The sequence below is a fragment of the Aulonocara stuartgranti genome, assembly GCF_965226115.1.
Source record: "Aulonocara stuartgranti genome assembly, chromosome: 15".
NCBI lineage: Eukaryota > Metazoa > Chordata > Actinopteri > Cichliformes > Cichlidae > Aulonocara > Aulonocara stuartgranti.
In genome coordinates this window covers 35379654-35402317 of record NC_138951.1, presented here as the reverse complement: position 1 = coordinate 35402317, position 22664 = coordinate 35379654, and the positions used below count along the sequence as shown (strand labels likewise).

Here is a 22664-nt window from a genome sequence, read left to right as displayed (position 1 = left end):
CTCAGCATTCAATGTGGTGTTGATTTTCGGGAGTAAAAGTCTCCTTTTTTTGTTTTTTACTTTCTGAATGGCGCCTCTTACAGCAGCTGCTTGTTTACAGTATTTTCTTCAGTTTGTTTTCTGTGTTGCTCCGTATGGTAAACAAATTATCTGAAGTGGAAGCATTTCTGAAGGAATTGTATTAACTTGGTTGCGTCACTAGTGTCAGCCTTGAACTGTTAAGCCAACAATTTAAGCATGGAAAACGCACTATTTTCAAGGAGTGTCCTTTCTTCTATTCAGCAAGTTGAAACAGCCCTACTGAACATGTAATCCAACAGATTCACATTAGTAAATATGGACATAATACCACAGTCTGCAAGGAGGAGGAAAATATACAACACACAGCACTGCGACTCATACCTAACTGGATTCAATAACAACAGGCTAACTGAACCTTACTAAAGCAAACAACACTGAGACTCAATTTGTGAACTGCAGACAAGTGCTCAGACAAAAACTGTAGGTAGGATTACATGTTACTAAAAGTGACCGCTGAATCGAGATTTCTGTGACTTGTTTTTGAGCTCTGCTTAGCTTGTGTTTGGTTTTAAACAAAGCCAATACAAAAACTCAAAGTCCTGCTCTCTGCTTTGGTCGAGGCCACATCTTTAAAAAGCTTTTGTGTGGCTTTTGTCCGATTGGCACAGACACTGCAGCGTTGTGTTTGCTGTGGTCTGGGAGTCAAATGTGGCTGAAACACTGAGGGGAACCTGAAGCCCGTACTACTTAGCCAGGTAACTTAAGAAGTTCATACATTAAAGTCTTTTGTTTTTTCCTAACTTTTTTCTTTCTAGACTAAATATTATAACATATTACAGAGTTAGTTAATAATGTATAACAAAATAGCTCTAATAGATACAAATGGCTCTGCTTCTAAATATCCCAGTATATTGCACAAATTGGATATATATGTGGTTAACACTGAGGTGCCCCTCTTATCATGTGGTACTTTTTTTCCGTAGAGGATGTGTATACTTGTGCATTATATGGAGGAATTCTACGGGCAGGAATAATTTCCTGTGTCGTTCAGTGATGCATTTGGGTAATCTCGGTCTCTCACTGAACGCGCTCCTGTGATTGGCCAGCACGTCATGGAGTGGGTGGGAGGTGTTGTCCAGCATTGTCCTTATTTTTGACAACATCCACCTCTCTGACATCATCTCAAGGGAGTCCAGCTCCATCGCCACAGTTTGAGTCTGTTGGCATCTGCGACCCTCAACCTGCCACAACAGACTCTCAGAGAATCTTGAACATTGTCTGACAGATGTTAAGACGTCAGCTGCTTCAGAAAACAGAGTGTAGAGTGCAGTGGTGTTTATTGTCAATATGTACTCTGTTGTATTTATGAACCTCAAACAGGAAATTTGTTCATACTTGTCTACGGCGGGTCTGTAACCTCTGTACAGTCTATGAACTAACCTTCGTAAGTGACCAGCGTCATTGCCCACGTATATTGTACATGTTCATAACCATGCGGTTAGTTTAAATGCATTATATGCCTTACACTGAGGCGATGTTTGCTGATAAATGATCTCACTGACAGATTCAAAAACTGCGGGTTTCCAGGAATTCCCAGGAGGAATTGGTGGTGCTGAACAGGCCAATTACAGGAGTGGCGGGCTGCGTTGAGCCAATGCTGACGTGCTGCTGGTAGACCTGTCCATGTTTGTGACTGGTCAGATGCCAATGCCAAATTTCTTTCATGGCAATGAGCTTGCAGCTAGATTAACAAACCCTGGGTTAACTATTGATAACCGCTTTCGTGTGACCGCTTAGCCTGATTGTGGATGTTGGGGAAAGTGAAGCCTGATAAGGGAAAAAAAAAAAAGATATCCCGGGTATGTTGAACTTGCTTTGTAGTACAGGACCCAAAGCAGTGGGTGATATGAAACGTTTATCAGTACTGCATTCTTTCTTCTCTTTGCACTGAAGGTTCTTACTATCAAGTCCGAGACAACAACCTCTGACAAGATTTGGAATAGTTAGTCAGCAGCCTGTGTGAATGTTTACGGGCTTTTCTTTGACAGTAAAAGGTGTATGTGTGTGTGTGCGTGTGTGTGTGTTATAGTCTGAGCTGTCAGATGATGTGTGTGTGTGTGTGTTTATAGGTTATCAGCAGTCTGCCAGCTAGAAGGACGACTGGCGTGCTTCAACAGCGTGTGTTAGGAATGTGCTTGAGGCTACTGAAAAACATCTGTGTGTGTGTGTTTGTGCATGGCTACAACAGTGTGTGTTGTAAACTAAATGAATGACTACGTGTATTCTAAAGTTTTGATTGTGTGTGTGGGTCAGGTTGCTGTATTCAACTTCCTGTATCCAGTCTTTGCTTTAAATCTGAAACACACCAAAACAAGGTTTGTGCCAGTAACACTGACCATCTCAGACGCCAGCCACTATCACCTGTGATAGTGGCATGTGCGTCAGTGCCGTTAGACATAAACACTGTGACAAAGTGGGATTACATGACTTACTTCTCACTTCTCTAAGAGCGAGGAAGCAAAGGTGTATCCAATGTGCACGTCTTTTGATGTGTTTTTATGTATATGCTGCGCCTCAACATCCATCCATCCATCCATCCTCATCCGCTTTGTCCGGGGCCGGGTCGCGGGGGCAGCAGCCTAAGCAAAGAGGCCCAGACCTCCCTCTCCCCAGCCACCTCCTCCAGCTTATCCGGGGGAATACCAAGGCGTTCCCAGGCCAGCCGAGAGATATAATCTCTCCAGCGTGTCCTGGGTCTGCCCCGGGGCCTCCTCCCGGTGGGACATGCCTGGAACACCTCACCCAGGAGGCGCCCAGGGGGCATCCTTGTCAGATGCCCGTACCACCTCAGCTGGCTCCTTTCGATGTGGAGCAGCAGCTGCTCTACTCTGAGCCCCTCCCGGATGGCCGAACTTCTCACCCTATCTCTAAGGGAGAGGCCAGCCACCCTTCGGAGGAAGCTCATTTCTGCCGCTTGTATCCGCGATCTCGTTCTTTCGGTCACTACCCACAGCTCGTGGCCATAGGTGAGGGTAGGGACGTAGATCGACCGGTAAATTGAGAGCTTCGCTTTTACACTCAGCTCCCTCTTCACCACGACGGACCGGTGCAGCGTCCGCATTACTGCAGCTGCAGCCCCAATCCGTCTGTCGATCTCCGGCTCCCTTCTCCCATCACTCGCGAACAAGACCCCGAGATACTTGAACTCCTCCACTTGGGGCAGGAACTCATTCCCGACCCGGAGTGGGCACTCCACCCTTTTCCGGCTGAGAACCATGGCCTCAGATTTGGAGGTGCTGATCCTCATTCCCGCTGCTTCACACTCGGCTGCGAACCGTTCCAGTGCGAGCTGGAGGCCCTCACCCGATGAAGCCAACAGAACCACATCATCTGCAAAAATCAGAGATGAGATTCTGAGGCCACCAAAGCGAAAGCCCTCCGCCACTTGGCTGCGCCTAGAAATCCTGTCCATAAAAATTATGAACAGAACCGGAGACAAAGGGCAGCCCTGGCGGAGCCCATCACCCACCGGGAACGAGTCCGACTTATTGCCGGCAATGCGAACCAAGCTCTTGCAACGGTTGTATAGGGATCGAATGGCCCGTAGCAATGGGCCAGACTCCCCATATTCCCGCAACACCTCCCACAGGACACCCCGAGGGACACGGTCGAATGCCTTCTCCAAGTCCACAAAACACATGTAGACTGGTTGGGCAAACTCCCATGCACCCTCAAGTATCCTGGAGAGGATAAAGAGCTGGTCCAGTGTTCCGCGACCAGGACGAAAACCGCATTGTTCCTCCTGTATCCGAGGTTCGACTAACGGACGAACTCTCCTTTCCAGCACCCTGGCATAGACTTTCCCAGGGAGGCTGAGGAGTGTGATCCCCCTGTAGTTGGAACACACCCTCCGGTCCCCTTTCTTAAAGATGGGGACCACCACCCCGGTCTGCCAGTCCACAGGTACTGCCCCTGATCTCCACGCAACATTGCAGAGGCGTGTCAACCAGGACAGCCCTACAACGTCCAGAGCCTTCAGGAACTCGGGGCGGACCTCATCAACACCAGGGGCTCTGCCACCAAGGAGTTGTTTAACTGCCTCAGTGACCTCGCCCCCGGAAATTGGCGGGTCATTCCCCTCATCCCCAGACTCTGCTTCCTCCTCGGAAGACGTGTCAGTGGGATTAAGGAGGTCCTCGAAGTATTCCTTCCACCGCTTGACAATTTTCTCAGTCGACGTCAGCAGCGCTCCGCCAGCACTATACACAGTGCAGGTAGAACACCGCTTTCCCCTCCTGAGACGTCTGACGGTTTGCCAGAATCTCTTCGAGGCAGTCCGAAAGTCTTTTTCCATGGCCTCTCCGAACTCCTCCCACACCCGAGTTTTTGCTTCAGCCACTGCCCGAGCCGCATTCCTCTTGGCCTGTCGATACCTGTCGGCTGCCTCCGGAGTCCCACAGGCTAACCAAGCCCGATAGGACTCCTTCTTCAGCCTAGTGGCTCCCTTCACCTCTGGTGTCCACCATTTGGTTCGGGGATTACCACCACGGCAGGCACCAACCACCTTGCGGCCGCAGCTCAATGCAGCAGCTTTGGCAATGGAGACGCTGAACATGGTCCATTCGGACTCAATGTCCCCAGTCTCCCTCGGAATGCTGTTGAAGCTCTGCCGGAGGTGTGCGTTGAAGATCTCGCGGACTGGGGCCTCTGCTAGACGTTCCCAGCACACCCTCACTACGCGTTTAGGTGCACCAGGTCTGTCCAGCGTCTTCCCCCGCCACCTGATCCAACTCACCACCAGGTGGTGATCAGTTGATAGCTCAGCCCCTCTCTTTACCCGAGTGTCCAGAACATATGGTCGCAGGTCTGCTGATACGATTACAAAATCAATCATCGACCTACGGCCTAGAGCGTCCTGGTGCCACGTGCACTTATGGACACTCTTATGTTCGAACAGGGTGTTCGTTATGGCCAAACTGTGATTAGCACAGAAGTCCAATAACAGAGCACCGCTCGGGTTCAGATCAGGGAGGCCGTTCCTCCCAATCACGCCCCTCCAGGTCTCGCTGTCGTTACCCACGTGAGCATTGAAGTCTCCCAGCAGGACAACAGAGTCTCCAGGTGGAGCACCCTCCAGCACCCCCCCCCCCAGGGACTCTAAGAAGGCTGGGTACTCTGAACTGCCACTCGGCGCATAAGCGCAGATGACAGTCAGGGCCCGTTCCCCGACCCTAAGGCGCAGGGAACAAACCCTCTCGTCCACCGGGAAAAACCCCAACGTACCGGCAGCAAGCCGAGGGGATATTAGGATACCCACCCCAGCCCGCCGCCTCTCACCAAGGGCAACTCCAGACTGAGACAGAGTCCAGCCCCTCTCCAGGAGACTGGTTCCAGAGCCCAAGCCATGTGTAGAGGTGAGCCCGACTATATCTAGCCGGTACCTCTCAACCTCACGCACTAACTCAGGCTCCTTCCCCACCAGAGAGGTGACATTCCATGTCCCTACCTCAACATGTCATAGTTTATTCATGCAGTAGCACAGTGAGATGCAATATAATGGATCATCTGATTGGTGTAAATTTAACACTGTAGATTGGGCAGGCCAATTTAGTGCAACATGTTGTAGGTAATAACGATGCAAGTAGGTAAATGGTCTGAGAAGCAACGTATACACCGATGCATTAGGTTTAAAAAAAAAAAAGTAAATATTAAAAGTAATAACAGTAATACAGCCATTGGTAATTATTAACTTACTAATCTAACAGCGTTATATGTAAAACTTTCACCAGGCTATTAGTGATTGTAATCCATCTATGTATGAATGATGGGCAACAAACTTTGACATTTTCATACCAGTGTGAAGGCTCCCAGCTTTGATTTCATTTCATTTATATGGCAGAAACACTGCTAACTGATCAACAATTAAAAAAAAAAAAAAAACAACTAAATGGATGGATAAATAAAATTCATGAACGAACAAAGAGATGCAAGTGAAGGAAGTGAGGGGACATGTTGGTGTATTAAAAAACAATCGTAGACATGGACTCAATGCCGGCCTCAACTGTTTGACATTAACTCATCAGACTGTAATCAGAGTTGGCTTTCTCCACAGAACAACTTTTGAATTTTATAATAGTTTATTGTTTTGTGTAAAATCTCTCATTTCTGTGCGCATCAGTTGGTGGTGAGCTTAGCCGGTTTCTAGTCTAAAAGCGAACTCTTTCTGCAATGCAAATTCTTATTGCATCACTAATTATCTCTTTGTTTGAAATGAACGTTTTTCTTTTTGCCTTGACTATTTATTGGTGGGAAGTAGCAACATCCTGTAGCATTGTAGTGACAGAGTGAGCCAAACAACTCGAGGCTTGAAAACAAAAAATCCACTTCCTGTATGGCATTCCTGCTCTTTCTGTCTCCTTTCCTGTCTGCTTCACTGTCCTATTCAGCAAGAAAGGTTGAAATGCCCAAAAACAAACCAAAAAGAAAATACCTGCGAGAGAGTGCATTCTGATCTGTATCATAGCAGTGTTTGTGTGGTAGATTAACAGGAAAAAAGACAAAGCTGTAGAACAGCTTCCTCGGTATTGACCCACCATTTTTCCCAGTATGCTCTCACTGAAGGTTGTGTGTGGCATTTGGTCACTGTAAAAGCCAGATGTGATGATTCACATCATTTTCATCTTCAGCAAACTGATACAGAAATGTTGACTCATCAGTTTATTCAGTTCTCCTCTGTTGTGACAGAAGTTGTTTATGATGATAATTGATGTCTGTCTCACAGGGCTGTGTGAAGCAGGGAGGACGAACGACCTGAGCTCCAGCTGCATGAATTAATCAGTGAGTGGCTGACAGAGATTAACCTCTTTAACACACTGTTTTAAGCTTCACTTTTACGTTTTTCCTTTGTAATTGGTGTCCAAAATTCAGAGTTTTCCACATGCTGTTTGGACCTAGGAGCTTTTCTGCAGCACAGGAAGCATTTTATATTTCCCGAGGAAGAATCAGTTAGTAACAGCAGAGACAGCTACTGTGGCTAAACAAAGAAACCTCTCTTAAAAAGGCTGACTAACAGCAACTAACTACGAGATGGGTTTAACTGAATTAGTTAAAGTGAAAGACGGGGATTCGCAATCTTTTGAATTCAGTCACAGGTTGTTACACGTTCTTACAACTCATAAAAGACGATCCTCTGCGCTTGGTCTAAAAATTTTACCAATTAAGAAAAAAAACAAAACATGGGAAAGTCTAAATTCTACTTGCAGAAACTTACTTCTGCAATACTTTATAGCTTCCTTTATTTCCACTGGTCTTGGTTCAAGGTCACCTATAACAAATGCATTCATGTTGATCTGTTTTTTCTTTAAGCCAGGTGTTGATTCAAAGCTGTGTGCGTGCTGAAAGGTCCTCGTCCTGAAAAATGACTCAGTCTGTGCAAGTTAACCCAAAGCTGCCTGGTAAGAAACTCCATAAAGAAGTCTCTGTTATTGAAATTAAAGCTTACTGTCAAATGTAATTGTGTGTCCTGAATATTTCTGTTCGTTACGCCTAGAGATGAGGTTTGGGGTTTGCAACATGTAGTTTTAGAAATGTATCAAGTAATTTGTTTTGACCTGACAGGACGGTGATGAACTAACCACTTTTAGATAATTAAGATGATATCAGAGTATCTGAGTTTGATCCATCTTTAAGACACCTAAATCAACTACAGTTGATAATGAAATAACGCTGAAAGTGTTAACCTTTGCCAATGCTGAAGCCAAAAAATTAGACATGGCTTTTTTTTCTCCTTTTCTTTCTTTTTTTTTTCTTTTTGGCAAATACAACAGGAGTGCCTTTTGTTTCCTGTAAAGGTGTAATATTTTGATGATAGCCTGAGGGGTTTTAAATCTGTTAGTTATATGATGACACAGTGCTTTACAATCACACTCCTGGTTTGTTTATATAACTGTTGATCATGCATACCAGGATGATAAGGAAGTCGGTGAGGAAGCAGCTGGCAAAGACGGATATAGACAAAGGAAATAAACACATGCACATGTTTAAAAAGGAAACGCAATTCAACTCATTGCCAGGTCTCACTGAAATCAAATGTAACTTCTGTTTATAGAGATGCCCTCTGGAATTTCTTAAGTACCGATCACGTGTTGTCCATAACATGTCTTTCCCCTTTCAGATCTAGGCTCGCCTTTCCATTACCCCAGTCAAGAGGAAGCAGATCAGCAAGCTTCTTACTCTGTCCAGACTCCGTATGGATTTCAGCTGGATCTAGACTTTCTTAAATATGTAGAAGAGATAGAAAGTGGGCACAACCTCCGTCGTGCACCCATCAGTTCTCGACGCTCTGGTCGGGGGCTAAAACTCTCCCAGAGGAGTCCGGGTGTGGGGGGGCGTACCAGTGGCTGGACGTCCACTGAGTCGCTCTCATCCCCGGTCAGCGAAGATGGCAGAGCTCCACCACCACCACCGCCTCGTAACAGACTTGGGTCAGCTCCCTGCGAGACAGTCTCCCTTTCCCCTGTAACTTTTCTCAACGTTCCTCCGCTATCTGCTGGGGCAAAAGTGCCACCGCCTCCACCACAACGTAACCCCAGAGTTGAGCGGACTCTCCTGGAAACCAGCCGGAGGCTACAGCAGGAACAAACCCACCAGAACCAAAATGGCGCCCGCTTCCAGCTTGCAGATCCTCCCAAACTGCTCTTACCCTCTCCAGCCATGCAGTCTCTGCAAAGTAGTTGGACCAAACCCAGTCCTCAGACCTCTGGGCGCAGCACTCCAGCTGCTGGCACCACTGTGACCCCAATCCCACCCAGCCAACTGCAAACAGTTAGAGAGCAAATGGCAACAGCCTTGAAGCAGCTGAAGGAGATGGAAGAAAGGGTAAAAGGTGTTCCTGCACTTGAGAAAGAAGTGGCCAAGCTTCGTGCAGAGAAAGATATGCTCTTGTTAGCCCTGCAGGAGAAGAAGGCAGCCATGGACTTGGCCCAACAGAAGCAACAGTTTACAGAGACATCCACCCAAACCGTAGAGATCCTCCAAACTGAACACAGTCGATTGACTTCACCGACCTCGACTGGACACAAAGGCTTTGTAAAATCTGGTGAGCTGAAAAGGCTGACAGAAAAGTTTGAAGGGAAAGAGGACAAACCCCTGAAACTGTCAAGTAAGACTTTAGTAAACGCCCCTGAAAAAACAGTCATTCAGAAGAAGTCAGTGGCTGTAGGGGACGACATGCCGATGGCCTCAGTTGTTTTATACTACAGAGATGGTGTAAAAGATGCATGTGAGGGCACCAGAGTGAATGTTTGTGAGAAATGCACAGAAACAGAACCCCCCCTGGTTCAGGAGGAGGGAATACAAACCAGAGTGGAGACAGAAGAGGCTGAGGTTTGGGTCATGGAGTCACTGCTTGGCCTGACCACAGAAGCACAGCGGGAGATAGACACCTTACAGGACACCATTAAATTCCAACAAGAGTCCATTGTGGCTCTAGAGGATCGGTTGAGTGTTGCAGATAAAGACCTTGGAGTTCTTAGAGCGAAGATGGAGGAAAACATCTCCAAAATCACATTTGAGAAGGGGGTTCTTGCCAAACCTGTCATGACAAATGCCCAAGTAGAAACGCTAACTTCTGCATTAAAGCACACTGCAGTTTCTTGTCATCCGGAGGTGGCCGATGCATGTGTAGGTGAAGACGCAGAGTCAGATCAAAGTGAACAAAGCACTCAGACCGATGCATTAGAGACACTAGAAGAACGAGCTCCGGCTGCTCCGGTTGTACTCGTTAGCACCGGGTGTCAATGGGAGAACTTAAGCGAGGAAAAGACTGAAGAGCAAAAAGTTACTGTACCAAAGAGGAGACAGCTGACTATTGCTGAATACAAGGTCTCACCAGAAGAAGAAGAAGTAGTTGGAAAGGTTAAGAATGAAGGAGGAGATGAAAAAGAGAAGACTGCAGCCAGCAGCACCAAGACAGGTAAGTACTGTTTGGCTTTGCTGCTGATTTTATGAGCTGGGGTCAAATATTGGCTTGCAGTTAACATTAAGGATGCATGGATCCAACTTTGCCCAGTTCTGATTCGATCCAGACATCCTAACTTAAACCCAGTGATGCAGTAATGACCTGTAATTATCACTGTTAGAACGAGGCTGAATCATTTATGTGCAAGGCAATGTCAGGCTCAGCATTACGAATTATTTAATAAGATAATAAGTAACAAAAATAATAAATTCCCATTAGCAGTATTAATTTTGATTTTAGTTTAAGTCATAATTTAGGCATCTAAATTCTTTTAGTTGAAAGTCGACACAAGATCATAGGACTAGGGTTGCCAACTCCCTGAAAAATAAATAAGGGACACCTCGTGGCCAGGGCCGGGCAACCCAGTTGTCTTCACCCTTCCCAGTGTGGTAGCTCTTTTTTTGTGTGTGAAATTATTTTTTAACCATTTGACTTGAACTTGATTTAAGCAGATGCATATTCTTTGTGATATGACCATATGGGAAACAAATGATCATTTAGCCATTTATTTTTAGCTCACAATGACAACATTAACACAGTAAAACAGGTCTCTTTCTTAAACAGAAGCCTGTCATGCTTAACTTTTGAGAATATAAGTAAATCTTTCTTTAAAAGAACTCTGTCCTACTTAACTTAAAATTATATAAATTAATAGAAAGCAATAGAACGAAAAATATTCTTGTAACAGTGCACATTTAGTGCATTTAGTACAGTTGGCTTCAGTTGAGGTATTATTTCAGCTTTTCTAAAGCTAATCAGCTGCTCCTGTTTGTAAACCCACTTGTTCCCATGATTACGCATCTTAACTCATCATCATTATTCATCTATGTATTACTTTTATGTATTAGTCATCTATTTGTTGTAATCATCTATCCTTGCAGTTGTTTATTACACAAAATAAGTTATATTATCACACTTCTGGCCACATAGCCCTGATATTCACTGCACATGCCCATATTAACCTTAACCAGAGGGTTTAAAAAAAACAAACCAGTGTTTACATACCATATCTGCTTCTGCCGTGGCCTGGCGGACAAAAAATTGGTAAAGGGTTCCCCGAGCTTTCACGCCCCTCATGTTCTTCATGTGCCCACCAATAGAAGCATGCCTATGGAAAAGGTGCGCCAGCACACAGTGCAGTGCGCTTTATAGTGCACTTTTCCAGCCAGGTGTTTTCCTTTTCCCATTCCTCCCTGTACTTTTGCAGCCTTTTTTTTTTTTCTTTCTCTGAGCGAACAAACATTGCTGCTCTAATGCTGGGCTCACACTGTGCGATTTTTGGCCCATTTTGAGCCGATTTTTGAGTCGTGCGACCGATTTGGTGATCAGCCCGATTTTGGCCTTCATCGTGCATCGTGTAGTATACATGGGGTAACGAGAAGCGATTAACACCTCACGACCAGCTCCCGATCATCAATCGCTCGTGAGGGTGTCACCGCAGCTGCTCACGCGCAAACACGTAAACGTCGGTGAAAAAGACGGAGCAGCACAGCTGTGCAGCGTGTGATCTGGACACAAGCGATGGAGGCACAACTTGTAGAACTTTGGAAAGCTCATCCGAGCCTTTTCGATGTGGCATCACAAAATTATCACGACCACAACAACCGTGAAAATAGTTGGATTTACACTGCTGCTCAATCACAGCTGCCTGATCATGTTTTTCATTAGCAATTTAGCTGAGCACTGACAACAGAGCGCCTTCTCTCGCTCTCACTATCGGTATGTTGCATGTAGCAAGTGTGTCCTATGTAGGGTTGCCAACCGTCCCTTAAAAAACGGAATCGTCCCGTATTTCGAAACAAAAGTACACGTCCCGTATTGAGCTAATAAGGGACGCACTTTGTCCCGTAATACAGTGAGAATCAAAAGTAGTCTATAAATGTTTATGGAATTAACACTTTGTTTGAAAACATAATTCCCAGCCCCTCTCCTGCTTTGTGACCAATGAGCTGACAGCACACTTATGACAATTCGAGTATGACAAGTCAGATTACCGCTCATCTCATTGGTTGAGGAAAGGTCGCTTACGGAGAAAATACCGGAAGACAACAGATGACCACAACAACAAGCATGGCCAACAGGGAAACAAACGCCGACACTGCGGTGCAAGTCTCGGACGGCACACTGTGCGTCCATAAAATGAAGGTTATAACAGAAAATCTGTCGCTCGCTCTCTCTGTCTTTCACTCACACAGACACACCACCACATCAACTTTGCTAAATTGCTAATGAAAAACATGATCAGGCAGCTGTGATTGAGCAACAGTGTAAATCCAACTATTTTCACGGTTGTTGTGGTCGTGATAATTTTGTGATGCCACATCGAAAAGGCTCGGATGAGCTTTCCAAAGTTCTACAAGTTGTGCCTCCATCGCTTGTGTCCAGATCACACGCTGCACAGCTGTGCTGCTCCGTCTTTTTCACCGACGTTTACGTGTTTGCGCGTGAGCAGCTGCGGTGACACCCTCACGAGCGATTGATGATCGGGAGCTGGTCGTGAGGTGTTAATCGCTTCTCGTTACCCCACGTATACTACACGATGCACGATGAAGGCCAAAATCGGGCTGATCACCAAATCGGTCGCACGACTCAAAAATCGGCTCAAAATGGGCCAAAAATCGCACAGTGTGAGCCCAGCATTAGAGCAGCAATGTTTGTTCGCTCAGAGAAAGAAAAAAAAAAGGCTGCAAAAGTACAGGGAGGAATGGGAAAAGGAAAACACCTGGCTGGAAAAGTGCACTATAAAGCGCACTGCACTGTGTGCTGGCGCACTTTTTCCATAGGCATGCTTCTATTGGTGGGCACATGAAGAACATGAGGGGCGTGAAAGCTCGGGGAACCCTTTACCAATTTTTTGTCCGCCAGGCCACGGCAGAAGCAGATATGGTATGTAAACACTGGTTTGTTTTTTTTAAACCCTCTGGTTAAGGTTAATATGGGCATGTGCAGTGAATATCAGCGCTATGTGGCCAGAAGTGTGATAATATAACTTATTTTGTGTAATAAACAACTGCAAGGATAGATGATTACAACAAATAGATGACTAATACATAAAAGTAATACATAGATGAATAATGATGATGAGTTATGATGCGTAATCATGGGAACAAGTGGGTTTACAAACAGGAGCAGCTGATTAGCTTTAGAAAAGCTGAAATAATACCTCAACTGAAGCCAACTGTACTAAATGCACTAAATGTGCACTGTTACAAGAATATTTTTCGTTCTATTGCTTTCTATTAATTTATATAATTTTAAGTTAAGTAGGACAGAGTTCTTTTAAAGAAAGATTTACTTATATTCTCAAAAGTTAAGCATGACAGGCTTCTGTTTAAGAAAGAGACCTGTTTTACTGTGTTAATGTTGTCATTGTGAGCTAAAAATAAATGGCTAAATGATTATTTGTTTCCCATATGGTCATATCACAAAGAATATGCATCTGCTTAAATCAAGTTCAAGTCAAATGGTTAAAAAATAATTTCACACACAAAAAAAGAGCTACCACACTGGGAAGGGTGAAGACAACTGGGTTGCCCGGCCCTGGCCACGAGGTGTCCCTTATTTATTTTTCAGGGAGTTGGCAACCCTATGTAGTACTGAACTGAATGGCTCATCTGTGGATTGGTTGTCATCACTAATGCTGATTGACTGCAGCCTAACTGTGCTGCCTGCATCTCTCATTGAACCTTCTGCTTGTGTGTGAGACACGTTCTGCTCATGCACAAGCATTTTCACTATTTTTCCCCCCTCTTTTATGGCAACAGGTTTGCTGAAATCAATCATGAAGAGGAAAGACGGGAATAACGCAGGGGAGAATCGCAGCAGCAGCAAGAAGAGCCTGCAGTTTGTTGGTATTCTAAATGGAGGGTGAGTTACTGTAATGTGAAACCAAATTTTTATTTTTACCTCTGCAAAAGTAAAATAAGTGGCGACAAGTAGTCTCGAGGAGGGAAATGACACTTTGACCAGGTGACAGGTTTAACAAATGAGAAATAAAAAGCCAGAGATGAGATTTTTGAGATATTTGGCTCTTCCAGGTATGAATCAACATCCAGTGAAGAAGAGGAGGAAGAAGAGGAGGAAGATGGGAGTTCTTCTGGAGAAAGTGTCGAAGGCGAGTGCTTGGACAGCACTGAAGAAGATGAGGCAGCTTTGGAGGAAGAAACGTCAGAGGAGGAGAGAAACGTTAACCTGGATGAGAGTGACACTGATGAGGAAATGCTGAGAGCTGCAAATTATTCATCTGATGGTGTGAAAGAAAAGTGGGTTGTTATGAAAATGAAAGTAAATGTAGTTTTGTTGACTTAGAGTGTAATCTATGGAGGGAACAAAAGGCCTTATCCTCTAAATGCGATTTTATTTCTGTGTTTCAACTTCACACATTTGTCTGCTTTGTCACAGATTTGAGTTGAGCTCAAAAATGCGAGAAGCCTGTCTCATTCTGAAGAACCACCTAAACGATGACCTCAAAACACTGAAGAGTAAGGAAGTGGTGCGTCCCTGCTTTCCTCTTTTTCAATTTTACCTCCAGGGGACACACGTAACGCTTTCGCCTGCAGTGAGGCAATATTTAATCATGCAAAAGTGTTTAAAATCAAACTTTTTGCTCCTTCTCTTGATTATATAGCAAAAATATTCTGAGAAAGTGCCAAATGTCTCTTGAATTAGTGATTCATGACTGCCTGGTAGGAACTCTGGGGGGTAAACTGTTAACCTCATCACTGCTAAAGTGTGCCTTGTAGAAAAACAGCCATCATGTAAAGAAAAACTCATTCACTGGGTCTAACTGGCTACTAAAAACTTGAGACAAAAGCAGTTTTACTTGTGTCTATGCTGTATGCCGATCTACTTCAGGCACTTGTCTGCAGTTTATAAGTATATATCACTTCCCGTCCTCACCTCCAGCTCTCCAGCACACACACTGTCCAACTTGAGTGGTTTCGTATCTCCAGCGCGAAGATGGCTCAGCCGCCGCGGGTCTCTGACTACCTGATGGCGTTCTCCGAGGTGTCATCAATGCTGCTGGAGCACGTAGTCAACATGACAGATGGCAATGGGAATACAGCTCTTCACTACAGCGTCTCTCACTCTAACTTTGGTGTGGTGGAGCTGCTGCTGGACACAGGTTAGCAGTAGCTTTCAGAGAAGGATAATCCTGACTTGAATTTAATGTTTGCGCACTGTTACTATCTTGATTTGAGGTTTGATAAGATCAGGCAACATGTGGTTCTGTGTCCACTTTATGCTAGGCAGGATCAGCCGTTTTTGGTTTTTGGAGTTTATAATTCCTGTCGACCTTATCACCATGCCTCATGGGAAGAAAAACAAAAAACAGCACACACTTAATGTGCAGCCACAGGAAGTAAACAATGAACTGAAACCTGCTTTTTCAGTGAGTGTAGCACTATTAGGGGCGATCGTGGCTCAAGAGTTAGGAGTTCGCCTTGTAATCGGAAGGTTGCCGGTTCGAGCCCCGGCTCGGACAGTCTCGGTCGTTGTGTCCTTGGGCAAGACACTTCACCCGTTGCCTACTGGTGGTGGTCAGAGGGCCCGGTGGCGCCAGTGTCCGGCAGCCTCGCCTCTGTCAGTGCGCCCCAGGGTGGCTACAATGTAGCTTGCCATCACCAGTGTGTGAATGGGTGTATGAATGGGTGGATGACTGGATATGTAAAGCGCTTTGGGGTCCTTAGGGACTAGTAAAAGCGCTATATAAATACAGGCTATTTACCATTTACCATTTATCCTTTTGTTTAATAAACTAACAGTCAAGGAGAACTTTCTTGTTTGCACTGTGGGGCTGTGTATACATTTAAAATAATGAATGTTTGAGGCAGATATAAAGGGGAATTTAAAATGGACGGTAACGCTCATTTCTAGCTCCTTGTGTTTATTGCGCTAGAGTAGCTTTGCATGATTCATATCTCAAAATAGTTGTAAATGTTATACTGAACCTTAGGGACAGCCCTTCAGATCATCCAATGTATAACTCAAACTGATGGCGTGTGCACTGCAAGTGTTCAACTCTTCTCGCTTGAAGGCGAGCTTCCTTTACAACGCGCTTGCTTATGATTGGCTGGTCCTTGCAAACCTTCTGTTTGCAAGGACCAGCCAATCATCTGGAGCAACCTTGAACATCTGGAGCCATCTGGCTGTAGCCATCTGGCCGACCCTGAGCCTGGGAGTGACGGCCTCCCAGGCTCAGGGAGGGGCAGCCATCTGCTGCGACTCCAACTGGCCCCTCCCTGAGCCTGGTTCTGCCGGAGGTTTCTTCCTGTTAAAAGGGAGTTTTTCCAACTGTCGCCAAAGTGCTTGCTCATAGGGGGTCATATGATTGTTGGGTTTTCTCTGTATGTATTATTGTAGGGTCTACCTTACAATATAAAGCGCCTTGAGTTGACTGTTGTTGTGATTTGGCGCTGTATAAATAAAACAGAACTGAATTAAACAGCAAGAGGGTGGGTTTGCTGTGCGCGCAGCCAGAGTTGACCCTCTTAAGAATATACCATCTCTACATAATCATGCAGAGCCAAGAGTATCAATAAATAAATAATACTGACAGTTGACAGCCTCCTAATAGATGGACCTGTGGTATCAATTTGAAAATCCTATGTTGTCTCGTTCTTGTTCTGAGTTATTGTGATCACAAAGTTGGTTACTTGCACACACCTAATTTTTTTTAAAGACTTTCACCATGTGTATATAGTCAAGTCAAGTCATCTTTATTTATATAGCACATTTAAAAGACATAAAGTCTCAGCCAAAGTGCTGATATACATGATCGAAATATAAGTTGAACATATTATGCTTTTCCTAATCTGATGATATCTTTTTAAAGAAACGATAATCAGAATACCACCACAGCAAAACTCGTTTTTACTCAGTCATGAGCAACAAATGTATTTAAAGCGCCATCTTTGGAATATATTGTTACTTTTTATACACTATTTACATAGTGACAGCATTTTCATTGGCATTTCAGTGTTATTCACTGGTCAACTAACCTAATACCTGCTGACGGTCCTGTCCTTACGCTTCAATAAGTGATAAGCATATCTCCTACAGGTGTGTGCTCTGTGGATAAGCAGAACAAGGCGGGCTACACAGCCATCATGTTGGCTGCTCTGTCAACTGTGAAGAAGGAGGAGGACATGGTTGTGGTCAAGAAGCTCTTCAGTCAGGGTAATGTCAACGCCAAGGCCAGCCAGGCAAGTCATCAGCAGTTCATCATCCAGCTCTTAAAGTGGACAAACATGCCACATGAATGTGCAGATATTTGGAAGCAGCCATTTCTTTCGTATGCTAGTAGCTTATATCCTGTATTTCTCATTTATTTTGTTCGTTTGATTTTGAAATTCCACAAGATTTGATGGGAACAATTTGTGGAAGAAAGTTTTAGTACTCATGTGACTTTAACATGCCAATACTAGTTATTTTTATAATAAAAACAACCTCAGCCCTGGAGAAATGCGAATGCGCAACATGTCTAGAAATGCACACAAAGAGCTTCTGTGAATGTGTAGTCGGCTCCATCAGCCAGAAGCGTGTTATCATTTAAATGTGGCAGTCTTGGCTCTGTGGGCTTGTTTTAATGAGTTTAGATGGATTTGAACACAAGAAACTGGAATAATAATAAAAAAAAAACATACAAAAAAGGGCAAACGTGAAGCAGCCAAATTGGATTTATAAAGCTTATTAACATTTAATAAATAAAAAATAATGTTATGAGTGAATTTGTTTTTAGACTACTGTAATTTCTTTATTCCCTGTTTATTTCGAGGTGGAGCTGTTTTATTGTAATAAACTACTATACTGCATTTAAATCTGGAAACCTGAGGTGTGATTGGGCATATCTCAGATTAGATTTAGCAAATGTGGAGCCTAACATGACACAGAAGCCACTCACGAGAACCCGTTGACTTGAAGTCTTCTTCATTCCCCGGCTGATCTAATCAGGCTGAGTAGTGTATGTGTTTTGACACAGCGCCTGATGGGTTTTTCCGCTGCCAAGTCATAGGACCGAATTTATAGCATCACTGTCTATAAAACCAATTACTGCTGCTTGTTATTGTTGCTGTGGGTAATTAAGCACGAGTCACGCAATGCAGTTTTTCTATATTTACATTTTGGATCAGTTTTGTGCTTAATCAGACAGCCAGAAGACTTTTCTTGTATACTTATTGTAAAGCTGCCGTCTTGATTCTCAAGTACGGTGTGTATTGAGTTGTGCCAGCTTTCCTTGTAGCTGGACTTTAGGGAGACATCCTCCCTTTAAAAAAAAAAAAAAATCAGCTCATAGATGGCAAAAATTAGCATTGTGTGACTGCACCTGCAAGTGACGATGCAAAATCAAATTATGTGTCTAGAATTTAATTTACTGCCTGCTACTGAGTAAACAGCTGTCTGTTATATGAGGAGTAGTAAATGAGTGAATGACCAAAAGTGCACGGTGCTCAAATGTGAGCGTTGTTTTTGGGCAGTAGCAGTAAAAGGAAACAGTGCACCATGCAGGAATGCCATTTATCCAAAAATAAAGCAGTCTGAAGTCTTCTGAACACTCAAGCTTTAAATGGCAGAAGCTTCCTCGTTAATCCAAATCATTTAAAATTCTTTACCTCTGCAGGCAGGCCAGACGGCATTAATGTTAGCAGTCAGCCACGGGCGTCAGGAGATGGTGCGGGCGCTGCTCGAGTGTGGAGCCGATGTCAACGTGCAGGACGATGAGGGATCGACGGCTCTGATGTGTGCCAGTGAGCACGGCCGAACTGAGATTGTCAAACTGCTCCTGGAACAGCCCGGGTGCGACATATCCATTGTGGATAACGTAAGACTTCTACAATTTAAGCATTTGAACTAGCTCATGCAATGACAGAAACATGAGCTTAACACTGAAGCCAGCTGTTTGATGGCTGCCAAAAAACATCCAGGAGCTTTCTTCTCTGGGATTTGGCTTAATCTCTTCTCAGGAAACTGCTCGTCTGTGTAGTTTCCTTTTTTCTCTATTTCTTCTTAGAAAGCTGAGGTGTTACAATCAGATTAGACTAAAACGGATGCTGTACAGAGGAAACGCAGTGACTGGACCCCAGAGGAAAAAATTTAAAACACACTTGCAGATTTCAGACACAATGTCCTGCAGGCATTACACTGGTCCTCTGCATTTTTCACCACTTAACCCATAAAGAAATACAAAAATCTGGCAGCATTAAATGCTAACGCTAGCAAAGGTCTGCTCAACACTCCTGCTTTTCTCCCCACTTGTATGTTTTAAAGTGATTTTACAGTGGATTTCTGTAGATGCTTGAAGAGAAGCCAGACAGACAGATATTTGAGCATTAACATCTGTGCCAGAATGAGTTGGCCATTTGGTGCAAGCAGCTCCTGGTTTGTGTTTCAGTACAGCACAGCTGGACTGAGGGGGTGGAAGGAAAAGCCCCCACCTCCCCTCTCCGCTGAAAACACAAAACTGCGTGACAAAGTTTGACTGCAAGGCTGAGTGGATACAGTAACGACTGCAGAACCATTTTTACTTTCAGTTCACTTGTTATATTAAGCAGTATTGTTACTACAAACCCCATTTTCAAATATTGGGACCATGTTTAAAATGTAAAGGGAAAGCAACGATTTGCAAATCTAACAAGCTCATATTAGAAAACCTATCAAATGTCTAAAATGAGAAAATATTTTGGCTCACTTTGAATTTCTTGGCACATTTTATGAAAGCTGGGACCTGGCCACGTTGACCGCTGTGCAGCATCCCCCAGTCTGCACATGTCTGGGAACTGAGGAGATGAAGCGAGTTCAACATACCCAGGGTAACTTCCGAAATCTGGATTCACTTACCCCAAAATCAGCAGTCAGGATAAACGGTCACATGAAGCTAGTTATCAACTTTCCCCTCTTTGTTCAAAAGAAAACGGTGGCGCTGCCAGCATCTGACCAATCACAAATAAGGATAAGTATACTGACAGCAGTGTGACTGGTTTTTAAAAAGGATCATAAAACCAAACAGACACTGACTGAAGGTAGCAAGACACTGTACTTTAAATTCTTTGGCCAACAAATAACTCCAAACTGACCATTTTGTCTTCCTGTATTATAAACAGTCAAACGTATCATAAAGCAATAAAAGTCCCATAGTTAACTGGTTAAGCAAAGGTGCATGATGGTAAAAGAAATAACAAAACTGTCCAAACAACTGGAAAACAGAGCAACTGTGCGTAACGTGTATCACATGGTTGCTCTCACACTGTAAAGCTTTCTGCTCTAGTTGAAAAGCTCTCCTGGATACTCATGTGTCTCTCTCCATCTTTGCTGTCTGTCTGCAGGATGGAAGCAATGCTCTGTCCATCGCACTGGAGGCATCCCACAACGACACAGCTGTGCTACTCTACGCTCATATGAACTATGCCAAGACCCAGACTGCTGCGGTGAGTTCATATTATCAAAGATGGACTTTGGTTTATTCCCGACTCCTTCTTCTCCACTTTCTCAAATACAGACGATTTATTTTAGGCTAAAGGGGAAAATCCGCATAATCGCCATATAATCTTGTCACACTGTGTGAATAATTAAACTGGTAAGAATTGTTAGGGACAGCTGAGTATTGGAGGCAGAACTCAAAGGCGTTTAAACAGTTGAACAATATTTTTATTTCTTTTTTTGCCTCCTTCACAGCAGTAGATTAGTGCACCGTATGTTCATGGCCAAACTAAAGTCGAACGCAAACGAAGAAAAATAATGGAGAACAAAAAGCAAGGCTCGCTCAACATCCAAAGTAAATGTAACAGTTAAGGAAACACTTCTGCACACTGCTATAGAGTGCAACAGTGATGATCAGGAAGTAAAAGTCCCATTCATATTCTCCATAAGTATTATGAGCCATAAAACTCACCACACATACAACACTGTTCGCATGTTTTCCCTGTGGTTTCTTCCTGGGTACTCTCCCACAGTCCAAAGACATGCCGTTAGTAGGGTTAGGTTAATTGATGATTCTAAATTGGTCCAAAGGTGTGAATGTGAGTGTGAATGGTCGGTCTCTGTGTTAGCCCTGCGTCAGACCTTGTACCTTGCCTCTTGCCCTATGGTAGCTGGAATAGGCTCCAGCCCCCCCCAACCTTGATAAGGGTAGGTGAAAGAGTATGGATGGATTGTTGGAAGTAATTTGCTGTGGAAAACTGGGATTTTTAATTTTTATGGGATGAGTAGTCCCTCCAATGTTAATTAGGTGCACAGTCTTAGTATCTTTGATTCTTTTTATCCAAATCAAATCTTTTTTTTTTTGGTCACAATTCACCTTGTAGCTGGTTGGCTCGATTCAAGGCGTAAAATTCATTACTGAAGGACTTTCTCAGACTTCACTGGAGAACATGAGTAGAAAAAAAAAAAGTTTGGTCACTCTTGTGCTCTATACCTAATTTTAATAGGGCAGAAAGCTGTAATAGGTTAGCAGTGGAAAAACAAATGTTGTTCTATTAAGAGAATGTACCTGCTCTCTAACTACTTAAAATGGAAAGATATTTCAAACATCAGACCAAACTTCCCCTCCTTAATACCACATTTGACACATTTCCCTAGGACGTTCACCATAAAAGGAGCCCAAAAGGGCCTGGACTGAACTGGTTTGGCAATTCCTGGGATCAAACCAGACAGAGGCCAAGTTTAGTCTAGAGGAGAGGTATCCAAACTAGCAGTTTCAAAGTCAGGATTCACTCACAAATCTTAACGATTTCATGAATGACTTGGCAACAATACACAAGAAACACAGCATATTTACAAGCACTGTGTGTTTTGTATAAAGGTCACATGCCACCCTGTGACAAGAATAATGCCCTTCTGCATAAAAATCTAATAAAATGCCACAAGCCTTCTTCACAAAGTCTGGCCCATCATATATGAACAGGGTGGCTAGAATTAGTTGTGATGCTCGCATTGTTGCTTAAGTTTATCAGCTAAGAAGGACCACTTTCAAGAATCAAAATTATAATAGTTTTTAAAACAGTTTCTCTTTTTCCATCAGGGAAACACTGAGCTTCACTTTTCTAATAATCACACCAGCAGTAAACAGAAAATTCAACTTTACACACTTTGAATGAGGCTATGCGACATCATGGCTACATCTGATGACAAAAGCTATTATTTTTAACCAAATCAACATGTTTATTTCTTCTGAGCGGGCCCGCTTCAAAGAAAGTCTCTTCAAAATGTTTGGAGCGCTATAATACAGTGATTTGGGCCAAACATCATGAGAATTTCCCTTTTGCCAAATCTGATTGTAAAGTACAGTACAATTCGATTAAGTCATCCAACGTCAGCAGAACCGATTCAGCACTTCAAAGAGAAGCCAGGCGGTTCCTTTACAAAACAAAGCCGACCCCAATCCCCCGTGTTCGCCTTGTAACTTTGAGACTTTTTGGTTATCAGCTCCCATCTCCCAGCTATTTTTATATTATGCAACCTACAGTGTCCCTAATGCACATATTGCAAGATTTCACATTGTAGCTGGCCAAGTTTAAAATTAGGGTTGTAAAATCACCTTTGAATCTAATAAATAAAGCGTGCGAGTTAGTTAAAGTTAGGTCACACTTATAAACAACTTGGAGTGAATGATGCCTCTTGTATTTAAAGG

At 43.8% G+C, this 22664-nt stretch overlaps 1 protein-coding gene across 2 annotated transcripts in view; it reads left to right on the top strand.

The window, feature by feature from the left end:
* Positions 1-22664, top strand: part of kank3 (KN motif and ankyrin repeat domains 3) — a 46347-nt gene that overhangs the window by 23021 nt on the left and 662 nt on the right. Inside the window, exons 2-11 of one of the 2 annotated variants that reach the window (XM_082505200.1) lie at positions 6803-6858; positions 7391-7475; positions 8195-9994; positions 13804-13906; positions 14077-14301; positions 14441-14531; positions 14945-15164; positions 17102-17248; positions 18664-18860; positions 20362-20463. In XM_082505200.1, the coding sequence (XP_082361326.1) occupies positions 7439-7475; positions 8195-9994; positions 13804-13906; positions 14077-14301; positions 14441-14531; positions 14945-15164; positions 17102-17248; positions 18664-18860; positions 20362-20463 (2922 nt within the window). In that variant the 5' untranslated portion in view covers positions 6803-6858; positions 7391-7438. Of the gene's footprint in view, positions 1-6802; positions 6859-7386; positions 7476-8194; positions 9995-13803; positions 13907-14076; positions 14302-14440; positions 14532-14944; positions 15165-17101; positions 17249-18663; positions 18861-20361; positions 20464-22664 lie in introns of both variants that reach the window. The other variant, XM_082505199.1, reaches the window with a different exon arrangement.